This window comes from Phalangium opilio, unplaced genomic scaffold, assembly GCF_054372755.1.
Source record: "Phalangium opilio isolate 3A_F unplaced genomic scaffold, DU_Popi_V2 ptg000082l_1, whole genome shotgun sequence".
Taxonomy (NCBI): Eukaryota; Metazoa; Arthropoda; class Arachnida; order Opiliones; family Phalangiidae; genus Phalangium; species Phalangium opilio.
Genome location: NW_028324189.1, coordinates 6,181,697 through 6,198,512, shown reverse-complemented (window position 1 = coordinate 6,198,512; position 16,816 = coordinate 6,181,697). Strand labels below are relative to the sequence as shown.

The following is a 16,816-nucleotide window of genomic DNA, read 5'->3' as shown; positions in this document are numbered from 1 at the left end:
GCCATTAAGCGTCTCTTCGGGTTCGGAACTGTATGATAATTACTGAATCGAACCGAATACTGTAAAGCTATGTTCACACTTGCACGGGAGTCGGTTGACAACTCGTTTGCCCAACTAGCTTTGAAAAACTCTTCATTGCTAGTTCGAAGCGATTTCAACAGCCTCGGTTCACACGCTTTTGTTAGTGTTGTCTGCTTATCTTTTCGTTGGTGCCATATACCCTTAATACTAGTCACAACCATGTGAAATACCCCTGAAAAACTAGAAACTAGCTTCCAGAATCCAAAGCCGCTTTAAGTTCAAGTTGTCTCGAGAAGCAACTTCAAGAAACCGCGTTTGTAATTAGCTTTTCGAGTATCAGTTTTTCTCACACTTAACTTTGGAAGCCTTTTGAATCGTTTCGAACAAGTTTCCCATGTAAGTGTGAACGTGGCTTTAGCTTTTCAGTATCAGTTGTAGATAGCGGTTGAATTGTACTCGCTACTGACTGACAACACTTGTCTACGCACTTTCTATAGACCAAATAAAATTTGGCTTCATAATGGCGTAATATAAGGTAAAGACGAGATTTCTGTTTTTCCAAAGATAGGATAATCTATCTCTAAAGTATTAGTAAGATAGCAAACACGCCTCCTCCTTCAACTTCTATCATCCCCATGATCGCATCACGTGTATGGGGGTAGCTCACCCTGGCCCCCACCTTACCCCTCGAAGTCGCAAATGGGCCCTCGTAACTTAGGACAGAATCGCGTAAAACCCTTTTTATTTGACACGGCATTAAAGAAGGACTGGGGTAGGGGGTGGAAGCTAAAGGGGCTCCAATCCCCCAACGAACGAAAAACCTTACCCCAATTGTAATGGCTTTTAGATTTACAAGTTTCCTTCTCAACCATAAAACCGTTTTGACTGGAAACGGATACCTCCTTACCGCCCCCCCCCCAAATGTCCCCAAACCCCCGTTTCTTCAATCTAGAAACGGCCCCAAAAAATTATACTATCTAACAAGGGGTTGGAAGCTTTCGAACTTGTCAACAAACTACATTTCGTCCATAATGGTGGTAGGACCGCTGTACAGTGGGATGGCTCTATGGGAAATCATCAATTTTTGAGTCGAAAATGTTCTATGACCAATTTTGCCCCCGTCAATTAAGGGACACCCCCTAACGCGAGTTACCCACATTGGAGTATAGAGAGCTTTCAGATGGGACAGTAGTACGTCACACCCTCCCAAGTCTTACCGCTGTTCTGGTAGCCATATTGGGTGGTCTCAGCTTCATTCCTGCTTTAAACCCACCAATATGGCAGCGCAAATTATGTCAGAGACTCAGCTCCTCCTCCAACTGAAAGCTCTCTATTGTGTCCATTTACTTTGAATGCTTTGTTTTTTGGGTACAAGGGAAAGTGTTCGAGCCCTTTAAAATGACATTGGGCACCATCCTAGTGTCTTTAGTTTGCATCTTTTTATATTTAAAATAAGACGGTCTTGCCAATGTAGCGAGCGAGCATCTTCTGGGCGCTATAATCGGCTAAGGGCCTCCTCACTCTCTTTCGTACTCAAAGAATTATGGTTGTATAATGTAATGGCAAGAAAAAACGATACCTTTAGATAGCGGCCACCTCTCCACCAGAACTGGCATCCTCCGACTTTTTAGCTTCGCTACAAACTTTTCCTCCAATGTATTTTTAATACAATTGAGCCTTTTGAAGAACGTCGGTCAAATTATAGAGTCGAAAATGTTCTGTCCTTCTATGACCGATTTTGCCCCCGTCGAGTTTTGAATCTAGTGTTTGACTGATGACCCCGTAAGTTTAAATAAGAAACTGAAAGATAATGCTAATTTTTATTAAGGGGTCATCCCTAAAATAAGCTAATGCTCTAAATTTATCAACTGTGTTCGATGATATATCATTGAAGTTACATTTTCGAATCAAAATTAATTGCCCATCTCACTGTAATGTTCTTTTTTTATTGCATTTTAAGTTATGAATTTCTGTACCTAAACTTATATACAGGGTGTTTGTGAAAGGTCCATCAATAATGAAAGGGCGTATTTATTGGGCCATTTTGAGTCGAAAATGTTCTATGACATTTTGCCGTCCGAGCCACGGTTTTCGAGTTATGATTTGAATATTTTAGGGATGACCCCTTCATTAAATTAGCGCTGTCTTTCAATTTCTTAATTAAATTTAAGGGGTCATCCGTAAATTACTCCAATCATAACTTGAAAACAGTGGCCCGAACGGAAAAATGTCATAGAACATTTCCGACTCAAAATGGCCCAATAAATACGCCCTTTCATTATTGATGGACCTTTCACAAACACCCTGTATACATTTCAAAATGGCGGCGGGTTTTTTTTTTTAAACAGTGGAAGCAATCATCCTACTGGTTTGAGACGTTTATCTACGTCCTTTTTTTTGCAAATTTCTTTCTTTGGTACGCTGTGGGGCAGTTAACCCCAAACTATCGTATTTTATTTGGACCCCCGTCACTAAAACAGGGGGGAAGCCCCCACGTGAAACAGAAGGAAATGAGAATCAAGAGAGCCTGAGTAAGCCAATGGATTGTAATTCGGGTATAATTCAAGCGTACCCCATTCAAACTTCGTCCCCCCTCCCCCAAATGCCCATGACGGGGAGGTTTTTATTGCCTTTAGCGCCCCCCCACTATGCTCTGCCCAATTTTATATTGAAATGAGTGTGATTACCCGTGAAGAATTTTAATGACATTTCAAAAGGGATTCCGTAATGCCAAAAGAGATAGAGAAAGTGTGTGTCTAGATTTATGTTCAAGAGAAAGACTACCCCATTTGGATATGACCAGTTTTGGAATGTCATAACTCTGATTTTATAAGAGAAACGGGGATGTCCTTTGAGTATGTTATAGTCCTACTTCTTCCCTTTCCAAGGATACTAAAAACTTGGGGTTACGGCAAACAGGGGCCGAGTAATTTAGCAAAATGTTCATAAACCACATTTCCGTTAAATTAACACCATGTTATTTACACGACGCCTTTAACTCTAGTTCTATAGGGAGCTGCCAGAGAGGTGTGACTTAAAATGGATCCTCTCATTTCCACCAAAATGGCGGCAAACGTCACAGAGTGAAAGGCTAGTGGGGGAAAGCTCCTGATTGGCTAAGTGAGGGTCTGACGCTTAGTACGGGAGAATTTCACCCCTTTGCCCACTCCCTATTAGAGATACGGGGAAGTCCTTTGAGTATGTTATAGTCCTGCTTGTCCCCTTTCCAACCGATACCAAATACTTGGGGTTACAACAGACAGGTATGAAAGATGACCTACTCTGCAGCACCTTGTGAATTCGGGCTTTATTTTTCCTTTAAAACTTGAAATCAGTAGTAATATTTTTAATATTCGGTAACTGCTATGGAAAGACTGAAACGTTTTTTAGTAAGATGAAACGACAATTTGTGGTTTTTTGGAGAATTCCCTTTTACCCCCATCTTTCCGCCATTAGGGGGGAGGGGGGGGGGAGAAATTAAGGCCTTAAATCTGTCAAAAAACCCCATTGAAATTTTAGTTGGGAGGGGGAATGCCCCACTAGCTACTTACTATCTCTGCTGGGCGGAATTTGGTATGAAAAAATAGGCTTTAGATGGGGGTGGCGATGATGTGAAAAACTAATAAATTGTAATGGGGTTCCTTTGAAGGGGGGGGGGGAAAGGGGGTAAAGAACCCCCATTTTATTATTATTGCTTTAAATGTTTTAAATTTAAAGCTAGATTGGGTTTCCCAATAAAAGTTTTGAATCTTCAATAACAATAAATTATGAGTTAAGTTTTGCTTAAAATTTTTTGGAAATAAAGAAGCCATTTTGGGTTTTTTTTTATTATAAGATTATTTATATTTGCAACGGACATTTTTTTTTTACATTGGTAATGCCACAAATTTGGCTAATTTTGTATTTTCCAAAATGTTTGTTTTGTTTTTGCTAAAAGAAAATAATTTTTCAAATTTACGCGTAAATAAACAAATACTCAAAAGAAAAGATATTTTTTTTAAAAAAATTACTATTAATAATTAAAATTAAAATTAATTAATTCAGGCATTCAATAATAAATTAATTGGCAAAAACAAATTAAAATTCTTTTATACAGTCATTTTCATTATGAAAAAAAAAAAAAAAAAATCAATTCTAAACTTGCAAAAATTTTCTTAAACATTTTTTATTTGGGGTTTTTTTAAAAATGGTTAATGGCAAAGTTATTTTTTTTTCATTTTATTTTTAAAAACAGCAAATGGCAAAGTGAATAATTAATTAATTAATTTAATATACATTTTTAATTTGAATTTTTATACAAATTTACAATATTACGTCAGCATTTCCAAATATATATTTTATTTTTGCTAATTTCTTGTTTTTATTAATTAATATTGTTTTTCACAAGAAAGAAAAAAAAAAAAACAACCGCTGACTGGCAGCCCTGTTCGTTCCTCCAATTAACAGGTTTTTTTTAAAGTCTTTTAACGAATTTGTTTTGGGTGTTTGCTTGCTTTTAATCATAATTAGTTTTAATTTATCACAGCTTCCTTCTGTTTATTGGATTATAGTTATTTATTTATCGTAACAAAAAAAAAAACGTGGGAGAACTCGAGAGTTTTTGGATAAAATGAGAGATTAATTAAGTAATTAGTTTTTTAAATAGGAATAAACTTGATTTGCTGAATATTTTGGACGAATCTCCCCCGAAATTAACTAATTAATCTAGAGTTTCTTTTAGAGCTTATTTACAGAGCGCCAAGGCTTAAGGGAAATGTTTAAAAACAAAAACATTGAAATTGATATATATAAAAGTTAATTAAACTACGATTAAAATTGGGGAAATATTTTCTCAGTCTTAATTATTAGTTTAATTAAATTAAATCTAATCGCACTTTTAATCTATATAGAATTAGCAGCCAATTAATTCTGGTGACTGCTTGTTTTTCCTCAATTGTTTGGACTAAAAAACGCCTATTTTACTTTTACAATGAGACTAAATTTCTGTACAAATTTTAATACAATTTTACATTTGTAAAATGTGGCACTCAAAAGCTTTATGCTTGATTTTAATTAAAATTGCATTAATTTTAATTAAAATTGCATTAATTTTAATTAAAAATCGGCGTTAATTTTAATTAAAAATCGGCGTTAATTTTAATTAAAAATCGGCGTTAATTTTAATTAAAAATCGGCGTTAATTTTAATTAAAAATCGGCGTTAATTTTAATTAAAAATCGGCGTTAATTTTAATTAAAAATCGGCGTTAATTTTAATTAAAAATCGGCGTTAATTTTAATTAAAAATCGGCGTTAATTTTAATTAAAAATCGGCGTTAATTTTAATTAAAAATCGGCGTTAATTTAAATAAAAAATCGGCGTTAATTTTAATTAAAAATCGGCGTTAATTTTAATTAAAAATCGGCGTTAATTTATCAATGAAGAAAGAAATAGAATATCTAATTAACTTCAAAAAATATAGGTGAAATATTTTGGTACACTAGAGTTGATTTTAATTCACGTAAAATTCACGAGTAATTCATTATAAATTGAGAGGCAAAGCAATTAAGGTGCAAAATAAGTCGCTAATATTGAAAAAAGCTCCCCCAGTGAAATTACTATTTTACCTCGTGAATATCCATCATTATTTGGATATGATTTTATTTCCAGACTCCCCCCCCCCTTCTAAGAGTTCTCGTGACTTTTAGAGCTTATTATTAACAAATTAACCTTAATTATTAATTAACTCACGAGCTCTCTCTCAGCACATTGGTGTTTTTTTATTTAGCTGATACAGCGTTACCGAAGCTACATGATCATTTGGCATGACCTAAAATTAATCAAAATTAAGTTATTTTAATTCAATTATGATTAAAGTGGAGTAAAAATAATTTAATTCAATTATGATTAAAGTGGAGTAAAAATAATTTAATTCAATTATGATTAAAGTGGAGTAAAAATAATTTAATTCAATTATGATTAAAGTGGAGTAAAAATAATTTAATTCAATTATGATTAAAGTGGAGTAAAAATAATTTAAATTAATTATGATTAAAGTGGGAGTAAAAATAATTTAAATTAATTATAATTAAAGTGGGAGTAAAAATAATTTAAATTAATTATAATTAAAGTGGGAGTAAAAATAATTTAAATTAATTATAATTAAAGTGGGAGTAAAAATAATTCAAATTAATTATAATTAAAGTGGGAGTAAAAATTCTTAATTTAAGTCATAATTTAAATTGTTTCTTTCATTCATTTAAATTAATCATGATTAAAATGATGTAAAAAAAAACATTAAATTAATCATGATTAAAATGATGTAAAAAAAAACATTAAATTAATCATGATTAAAATGATGTAAAAAAACCATTAAATTAATCATGATTAAAATGATGTAAAAAAACATTAAATTAATCATGATTAAAATGATGTAAAAAAACATTAAATTAATCATGATTAAAATGATGTAAAAAAACATTAAATTAATCATGATTAAAATGATGTAAAAAAACATTAAATTAATCATGATTAAAATGATGTAAAAAAACATTAAATTAATCATGATTAAAATGATGTAAAAAATAATTAATTCCATGAAGTTACCTCAAAAATCATATCTTGATATCCATAGCAAAAAGTGGATCCAAATGGATTTGTGGTATTAGTGGAAGAAGTTCTATTTAAGACGACGGGACGTTCTGAAACTCCTTCTAATTTATCCTTAATGGTATCCCACTGAAATAATATAATTAAGATTAATTTAAAGGGGGGGGGGGTGGCGCTCTATTATTAATTACTTTAGTGGTAGCAGTGATAAGTTGTTGGGGTGGTCCAACATCAACCAAAGTTGGTTGCTGTTTGTTGCGTCTGTTGTTGCGATTGTTGCCATTGCCACCACTTTGAACCGGAGCTTTCTCAATGATTGTTACAGGAAAAGAGAAATTGCACCGAAAATACATGTTGAAGTTGTAATGTCCAGGGTAATTCGTGTGTAAGATGAACTTTTTCACACTGTGTTCACGAGCATCAATCAGAATGTCCTGAAAAGGAAATTTATTTTTGGAGAATTTATTTTATATAGTAAATTTAATTTGGGTAAATTAATTTATTTAGGAAATTTAATTTGGGTATAAATTAATTTATTTAGGAAATTTAATTTGGGTATAAATTAATTTATTTAGGAAATTTAATTTGGGTATAAATTAATTTATTTAGGAAATTTAATTTGGGTATAAATTAATTTATTTAGGAAATTTAATTTGGGTATAAATTAATTTATTTAGGAAATTTAATTTGGGTGTAAATTAATTTATTTAGGAAATTTAATTTGGGTAAATTAATTTATTTAGGAAATTTAATTTGGGTATAAATTAATTTATTTAGGAAATTTAATTTGGGTATAAATTAATTTATTTAGGAAATTTAATTTGGGTGTAAATTAATTTATTTAGGAAATTTAATTTGGGTATAAATTAATTTATTTAGGAAATTTAATTTGGGTATAAATTAATTTATTTAGGAAATTTAATTTGGGTATAAATTAATTTATTTAGGAAATTTAATTTGGGTATAAATTAATTTATTTGGGAAATTTAATTTGGGTATAAATTAATTTATTTGGGAAATTTAATTTGGGTATAAATTAATTTATTTGGGAAATTTAATTTGGGTATAAATTAATTTATTTGGGAAATTTAATTTGGGTATAAATTAATTTATTTGGGAAATTTAATTTGGGTATAAATTAATTTATTTGGGAAATTTAATTTGGGTATAAATTAATTTATTTGGGAAATTTAATTTGGGTATAAATTAATTTATTTGGGAAATTTAATTTGGGTATAAATTAATTTATTTGGGAAATTTAATTTGGGTATAAATTAATTTATTTGGGAAATTTAATTTGGGTGTAAATTAATTTATTTGGGAAATTTAATTTGGGTATAAATTAATTTATTTAGGAAATTTAATTTGGGTATAAATTAATTTATTTAGGAAATTTAATTTGGGTATAAATTAATTTATTTGGGAAATTTAATTTGGGTATAAATTAATTTATTTGGGAAATTTAATTTGGGTATAAATTAATTTATTTGGGAAATTTAATTTGGGTATAAATTAATTTATTTGGGAAATTTAATTTGGGTATAAATTAATTTATTTGGAAAATTTAATTTGGGTATAAATTAATTTATTTGGGAAATTTAATTTGGGTATAAATTAATTTATTTGGGAAATTTAATTTGGGTATAAATTAATTTATTTGGGAAATTTAATTTGGGTATAAATTAATTTATTTGGGAAATTTAATTTGGGTATAAATTAATTTATTTGGGAAATTTAATTTGGGTATAAATTAATTTATTTGGGAAATTTAATTTGGGTATAAATTAATTTATTTGGGAAATTTAATTTGGGTATAAATTAAAATTTTAGTTCGATTAATTTATATTGGAAATGTTAATTTAATTACCAAGCCGAGTGTGAAGTAATTAAAAAAATAATCCGAGGATCGTAATGAGACTAATTTATGGGAATTTGGGCTGTGAATTTTCATTTTGTCTTCTGCTTTGTAGAAAATTTTGTTTGGGTTTCCCAGAGTTGATAAAACATCCTGAATTAATTAACATTAACATTAAAATAAATTTAAATAGCATTAAATTAAAATTGATTACCTGAGCAGAATCCCCAAACTTAATTTCACAAGTCATGGTGTGTTTTTTTAATTCCAAAAGTTTCCGCGGACCTAAAGCTAAAATAGTTAATAATAATAAACTGAAATTAATCCGGGTCTAATTAATTATCAGTCTGGTCTAATACCTTCCGCTATGATATTTAATCTAATTCCTTTGGTGGTGTCTTTGTCCCGAATGACTTCTAATGTTTCTAAATAACATGAGTTGTAAAAACAGGGCAAGGGTAAAGGGGGCGCCCTGATGAAGGAAATCAAAATTAAATTAATCGAAATTAATTTTAAATTAACCTCAAAATTAGTTTAAATTAACCTCAAAAATTAACTTTAAATTAACCTCAAAAATTAATTTTAAACTAACCTCAAAAATTAATTTTAAACTAACCTCAAAAATTAATTTTAAACTAACCTCAAAAATTAATTTTAAACTAACCTCAAAAATTAATTTTAAACTAACCTCAAAAATTAATTTTAAACTAACCTCAAAAATTAATTTTAAACTAACCTCAAAAATTAATTTTAAACTAACCTCAAAAATTAATTTTAAACTAACCTCAAAAATTAATTTTAAATTAACCTCAAAAATTAATTTTAAATTAACCTCAAAAATTAATTTTAAATTAACCTCAAAAATTAATTTTAAATTAACCTCAAAAATTAATTTTAAATTAACCTCAAAAATTAATTTTAAATTAACCTCAAAAATTAATTTTAAATTAACCTCAAAAATTAATTTTAAATTAACCTCAAAAATTAATTTTAAATTAACCTCAAAAATTAATTTTAAATTAACCTCAAAAATTAATTTTAAATTAACCTCAAAAATTAATTTTAAATTAACCTCAAAAATTAATTTTAAATTAACCTCAAAAATTAATTTTAAATTAACCTCAAAAATTAATTTTAAATTAACCTCAAAAATTAATTTTAAATTAACCTCAAAAATTAATTTTAAATTAACCTCAAAAATTAATTTTAAATTAACCTCAAAAATTAATTTTAAATTAACCTCAAAAATTAATTTTAAATTAACCTCAAAAATTAATTTTAAATTAACCTCAAAAATTAATTTTAAATTAACCTCAAAATTAATTTTAAATTAACCTCAAAATTAATTTTACATTAACCTCAAAAATTAATTTTAAATTAACCTCAAAAATTAATTTTAAATTAACCTCAAAAATTAATTTTAAATTAACCTCAAAAATTAATTTTAAATTAACCTCAAAAATTAATTTTAAATTAACCTCAAAAATTAATTTTAAATTAACCTCAAAATTAATTTTACATTAACCTCAAAAATTAATTTTACATTAACCTCAAAAATTAATTTTACATTAACCTCAAAAATTAATTTTACATTAACCTCAAAAATTAATTTTAAATTAACCTCAAAAATTAATTTTAAATTAACCTCAAAAATTAATTTTAAATTAACCTCAAAAATTAATTTTAAATTAACCTCAAAATTAATTAATTTTAAATTAACCTCAAAATTAATTAATTTTAAATTAACCTCAAAATTAATTAATTTTAAATTAACCTCAAAATTAATTAATTTTAAATTAACCTCAAAATTAATTAATTTTAAATTAACCTCAAAATTAATTAATTTTAAATTAACCTCAAAATTAATTAATTTTAAATTAACCTCAAAATTAATTAATTTTAAATTAACCTCAAAATTAATTAATTTTAAATTAACCTCAAAATTAATTAATTTTAAATTAACCTCAAAATTAATTAAATTTAAATTAACCTCAAAATTAATTAAATTTAAATTAACCTCAAAATTAATTAAATTTAAATTAACCTCAAAATTAATTAAATTTAAATTAACCTCAAAATTAATTAAATTTAAATTAACCTCAAAATTAATTAAATTTAAATTAACCTCAAAATTAATTAAATTTAAATTAACCTCAAAATTAATTAAATGTAAATTAACCTCTTAATTAATTAAATTTAAATTAACCTCTTAATTAATTTTAAATTAACCTCAAAATTAATTAATTTTAAATTAACCTCAAAATTAATTAATTTTAAATTAACCTTAAAATTAATTAATTTTAAATTAACCTTAAAATTAATTTTAGATTAACCTTAAAATTAATTTTAAATTAATCATACTTTGTGTCTTGTAAATTGTTTCCACTGTAAATACACATTCTGGATACAACAGGTGAGGACCCATTTGGAAATTGTAAACTTCCAAGTCCATGGGCAAAACGAGGCTGTGTCAAAAAATGCTACTCCACTATTAGTTTTCAATTTAATAAGTTGACCCCCAAGATGGCGACCCTAAATTTTTAAACCTCAAGAATGATGCTTATTTATAAAATTTCCAACTTGTTTTGATATTATAGAAATCATAAATATAGCTTTACCATCTAGGCGGCCATTTTGGGGGTAAAATCCAAAAAAAGAAATTATTCTACCTGAAATTTAGATTCTATGGGAAATGAGAATGAAAGTCCTCTAAAATTTAAAACAAAAACTTGTTGCGCCGCGTCATAAACTTTAAAAAATGAAAAATTAATCATAATTAATTTTAATTATTTTTTATTAATTAATCATTAATTCCAAACCTCCTGGGTGGGTGGCTCCAAAGGAATGGTCTATCTGTTCTATAGTCGGTGGTACTTCTGGGGAACTAAATGCTATACCACTGTAATTAAATTTAATTAAGATTAAATTAAATCTTAATTAAAATTAAATTAAATCACTAACCAGTATTTTAGCTTAACCTTACTCATATTATAGACTTCTATGATCTGAAAAATATAATATTAAAATTTAATTAATATTAATTAAAATAAGTAATTAAATTTAATTTTAATTAACCTTGAGCCGTTGACAAACTGAATCAAAAATTAGTCTAATTCCATCTTGAGATAAATTGATGATCAAGTCACTTCCTAAGGGATTCTAATAACAAAATGATTAATTTTAATTATTTAAGGTTTAACTACAATTAATTATAATGATTACTTTTTCGCTATAAATTATTTCTACATCCCTGATGGTTCGATAATGTTGTTGCAAAATTAGCACTGCTTGACTGAATGTCATGCCTTTTAATTAAACAAACAAATTAATTAATTAATTAATATTAACTTCAGTGGCATTTAATTAACATTAACTAACTTCAATAGGCATTTAATTAACATTAACTAACTTCAATAGGCATTTAATTAACATTAACTAACTTCAATTGGCATTTAATTAACATTAACTAACTTCAATTGGCATTTAATTAACATTAACTAACTTCAATTGGCATTTAATTAACATTAACTAACTTCAATTGGCATTTAATTAACATTAACTAACTTCAATTGGCATTTAATTAACATTAACTAACTTCAATTGGCATTTAATTAACATTAACTAACTTCAATTGGCATTTAATTAACATTAACTAACTTCAATTGGCATTTAATTAACATTAACTAACTTCAATTGGCATTTAATTAACATTAACTAACTTCAATTGGTATTTAATTAACATTAACTAACTTCAATTGGCATTTAATTAACATTAACTAACTTCAATTGGCATTTAATTAACATTAACTAACTTCAATTGGTATTTAATTAACATTAACTAACTTCAATTGGTATTTAATTAACATTAACTAACTTCAATTGGCATTTAATTAACATTAACTAACTTCAATTGGCATTTAATTAACATTAACTAACTTCAATTGGTATTTAATTAACATTAACTAACTTCAATTGGCATTTAATTAACATTAACTAACTTCAATTGGCATTTAATTAACATTAACTAACTTCAATTGGCATTTAATTAACATTAACTAACTTCAATTGGCATTTAATTAACATTAACTAACTTCAATTGGCATTTAATTAACATTAACTAACTTCAATTGGCATTTAATTAACATTAACTAACTTCAATTGGCATTTAATTAACATTAACTAACTTCAATTGGCATTTAATTAACATTAACTAACTTCAATTGGCATTTAATTAACATTAACTAACTTCAATTGGCATTTAATTAACATTAACTAACTTCAATTGGCATTTAATTAACATTAACTAACTTCAATTGGCATTTAATTAACATTAACTAACTTCAATTGGCATTTAATTAACATTAACTAACTTCAATTGGCATTTAATTAACATTAACTAACTTCAATTGGCATTTAATTAACATTAACCAACTTCAATTGGCATTTAATTAACATTAACCAACTTCAATTGGCATTTAATTAACATTAACCAACTTCAATTGGCATTTAATTAACATTAACCAACTTCAATAGGCATTTAATTAACATTAACCAACTTCAATAGGCATTTAATTAACATTAACTAACTTCAATAGGCATTTAATTAACATTAACTAACTTCAATAGGCATTTAATTAACATTAACTAACTTCAATAGGCATTTAATTAACATTAACTAACTTCAATAGGCATTTAATTAGCTATAAATATTTGTCTATTATCATAAGCCTATGTGGTGATAGGCTTATGCTATTATTTATATAAAGCATCTTAAGTTTATATCTTAGCACCCAAATAAGTTACCAAACTTTAGACCAAATTTTAAAGGGGATAATTGGTTAAAATACAATTGTATTGTTTTTGTTTACGAGTAGGGCCTACACGTCACTCTAAATGTAAACAATACAATTTTTCTCCCAATTTATTGGCCTAAAGTCATTTTAAATCAAGCTTAGTATAAAATCTGGCCTATTTTTCATCCACAACAAATAATTGCATTGCATTGTTTTTGTTTAGAAGTTGGGCGTATACATCACTCTAGATGTAAACAGTATACGAATTTGGTTCCCAAAATATATATTGGCCTAAAAATGACCTAAAAATGGGAACGTCAAAGGCGAGGGAGGTCTAAAACCTAAAATAGGTGTAAAATAGACCTAAGCGTACATAGTGTGGCCTTCAGTCAGCTGTTTCTGTCTGTACTGGCGTCGCCTATAAAATACGAAAAAAATAGGTACTCACCTAGGATAAGGCCTATCTCCCATTGCTCGTTAGTTAACGAACGTTCGGGAACCACTTCGAGCTCGAGCATTTTTGGGAGTTCTAAGAACCCCTTTAATGTTAATTTAAATCATGAGCTAATCGCGATTAAGTGGCGATTAAACGTCTTATTAAAAATAGTCTCTACTTAGAAGTCTTTGTTCAAATACGCCATTATTCTATGATCGCGAAATAGAGCTTTTTTATTTCATTTGACACTGCTTCTGCTGGAAGGCGTCACGCGCATGCGCTAACAAAAAGTTGCGTTTAATGAAAGCGCTTTAGCTAAAGCGTACATTTATACCTAACCTGAAAATTGTTCCAAATTTCATCATTTGCTTATAAATAATGGGCGCTTCTCGTAGATTAAAGCAAAATTATTGATTTTAATTATTATAAATGTTTTATATTTTAAGGAAAATAATTTTGAAAGACGTTTATGTGTTTTTTGACCATGATTCAAATGAATCACTATAAATCTACTCTTTAAAGTCATAAGAGGCAAAGTTATTTTGCGTAATAATATTCCCTCCCCCCCCCTTCAGCTAGAATATGCATATCCTAACCTATTTGTTATTCAAACGTAGTTTTCTATTCCGAGAAAACAAGGGTCAATGATTTAGGCTTAGCGTGTATAAAAGGTGATACAGTATTGAGCATTCACATTGAGATGAACGTAAGGCCTTTCACCATACGTTCTTATCTTCCGGGGAGCGTCAATGTACTTCATCCCATACCAAGTCGAATTTACAGCGTTATTAAACCCAAAATTTCACTGTATTTTTGCTAGAATTAGGCTATAAGTTTATACAAGCGCGTGATAGACTGATTGCATCGATGATTTCTTGGTAAAATGCTTGACGTAATGCTAGATATAAGCGATCTTCCTATTTAGTCTGTACAACGCCTTTGACAACGCCTCACCAGGCGTCGCTTTAACTCGAATCTATGACCTACGTCACTTCATGACAATCTCTCATTAACCAGTGACAAACTTATGGAACATATCTCATGAACTTATGTTTAAAGTGATAGCTTACATGGTTATCGGCTGGCATCTAGAAAAATTCAATATTCTTTAAACTTTTGAAGAATTAAACATTTCTTTTTTCTTTTTGGAAAAATATGATTTTATTTGACGTCAGATAAAATTTCATTTCTTAAAAATATACAAAATATATTATGAATCTATTAAAATAAATAAATTCATAAGTTTATATTAATAACAAAACATTGAGGAACCACAATTGACACTGAAAACATACCGGTACGAAACATTAATTAAAAATACTTGAGTCTTGATAATTTACAATTAAAAACTTTTAAAAATTTGCGCGTGAGCAACTTTGAGTGCAGTTTGAATTAAACTCGTCACCACATTGACATTGACATGGGCCAATCCTGCATCATCGGCATCGATGGCCAATCCATCATCATTTGTTGCTCTTTCATTCTAATATAATTAAGATAAGTTAAAAACCTTAACAAACTAGTTAGCGAGTTTTAGCCAGTCGATCTTTAATAGGCTTAAGACGCTACATTGATAGGGTATGTTGACAACGTCCTTGGATCATGATGCCCGCGATACTCTATCAATGTATTCCGTCTTAAGACAAAAAGGTACTCTGCACCCGACGTTTTAATTCGTAATTAACATAATTAATGACTTACGGTAAAGGTAACGGAATGGGGATGATGATCTTCTTGGGGTGCAAGACTTTCTTCAAAAGGAGCAGTTTGAGGAGCTTTTTCTTGGTGATGGCTTCCGTTTCTTGGAATGAAGTCATGATTATGACGGCGCAAAGGGCCAAAGCCAAAAGTGTTACGGCTCTCCTCGTCAACATTGCGATTTAAACTAGTTAAAAATTAATAATAAAATCCGTTCAATAACGAAATGTTTTTGGGAAATTTTAAACAGCGAGCTAGAAAACGCCTTTGCGTAATGCGTTCCTCATTAAGGATATGGCCATAATAAAACAACTCGTTTTTCATTTCAATAGAAAGTTTCTATGAAAATCCCATTTTAAAGATTTATTATTATTTTGAATTGATAAAGGGACTTTATTGAATGGTAAGTCCTGTTTTACGCAGTTCATTGGTGGCAGTCTCGCTTTGTTAAACCCGCCCTAACAATAAGAAAACGGCTATTTTAGCAGCTGGCTTTTCTTTAGCCTCCACAAGCATTCCCGCTTGACTAGTCTGGCATTTCCAAGCTCGGTCATTTGAATTTTTCCCTTAAAAAGTCAGGGATTACGTTTGATCTATCCAGGGATAGATTTAATTTTAGAAGTAGGAATGGAGAACGTTTAGTATTTACTTCAGTCCGACTCATAGCCCAGTATAGAGCCCCTCCCTCCAACACGTAGCGAAAATTTTAAATTATCTTATTGGCTGACTTAAATTGCGTTTTGATGACGTTGCTGATGGGGACGCCAAAAATACGTAATTCCTTTTTACCTCTGTCGCTATGACCCGCCCTTCTTTCTTGTCCCTCGGTCCCGTGGAAGGGGGACCGGGACTTTGACGCACGCCCAGATATTACTCTGTTCTCCATTCCTACTTCTAAAATTAAATCTATCCCTGGTTTGGTCTATCGAAGCCCTCCTTAGGGAAGGCTACAATCGCGGTTCAGGGCTGGGATACCAAAATTTCACACGAACCCTCAAGAAACTCCAGGGATACAAACATCTAATTGGAATCATCGCGCTTCCCTTATCTCCCACGTTATTTTCAAGGCGGGTTTTGCGGGGCCCGATTTGAGAACTTCTAAGTACAATTAAATTCTCGCCATTCTATTCTTATATTCATAATGCTAAAACTTCGCCGAGGTAACTTTATACTTACGAGCGAGACGTTAATCCCAAGTTTCCAAAAGCTTACGATGGGAGCTGGTGAGAACGAAGCGTTTGTTTCAAAGTGTCGAGTGAAAGTGTCTGTTTCATTCAATTTTCACTCGCTATTTAAGGATTTCTGAAAAAAATCCAGGTTTCGTTTCGTTTCCTATTTGCGTATCCTAGGCGATCCGTGTATAAATTTAATTCTAGCATCATCTTGAATATCTTCTTCCTCGAACTTCTTCCCCCGTCCGATTTC

At 29.0% G+C, this 16,816-nt stretch overlaps 1 protein-coding gene and 1 long non-coding RNA gene across 3 annotated transcripts; both read right to left on the bottom strand.

Annotated features, from left to right (window-relative positions):
* Window positions 1-3,832: 3,832 nt before the first annotated feature.
* LOC149651211 (phagosome assembly factor 1) lies at window positions 3,833-13,945 on the bottom strand. Of its 2 annotated transcripts, none has more exons than XM_089848020.1 (13): window positions 13,706-13,945; window positions 11,687-11,769; window positions 11,540-11,623; window positions 11,426-11,469; window positions 11,284-11,363; window positions 11,134-11,213; window positions 10,826-10,944; window positions 8,824-8,936; window positions 8,679-8,755; window positions 8,477-8,617; window positions 6,801-7,043; window positions 6,607-6,738; window positions 3,833-5,830 (listed from the first exon to the last, which is right to left on the bottom strand). In XM_089848020.1, exons 1-13 carry the CDS (start codon window positions 13,773-13,775, stop codon window positions 5,762-5,764), a joined length of 1,335 nt encoding a protein of 444 aa, XP_089704146.1. In that variant the 5' UTR covers window positions 13,776-13,945; the 3' UTR covers window positions 3,833-5,761. The 2 variants fall into 2 exon arrangements, with proteins under 2 accessions (XP_089704146.1, XP_089704147.1); XM_089848021.1 differs by having other exon boundaries at window positions 10,826-10,929.
* Window positions 13,946-14,824: 879 nt separating this feature from the next.
* Window positions 14,825-15,639, bottom strand: LOC149651210 (uncharacterized). Its single transcript, XR_016370883.1, has 2 exons — window positions 15,395-15,639; window positions 14,825-15,176 (listed from the first exon to the last, which is right to left on the bottom strand). It is a non-coding gene; the product is annotated as an uncharacterized LOC149651210 (long non-coding RNA).
* Window positions 15,640-16,816: the final 1,177 nt, after the last annotated feature.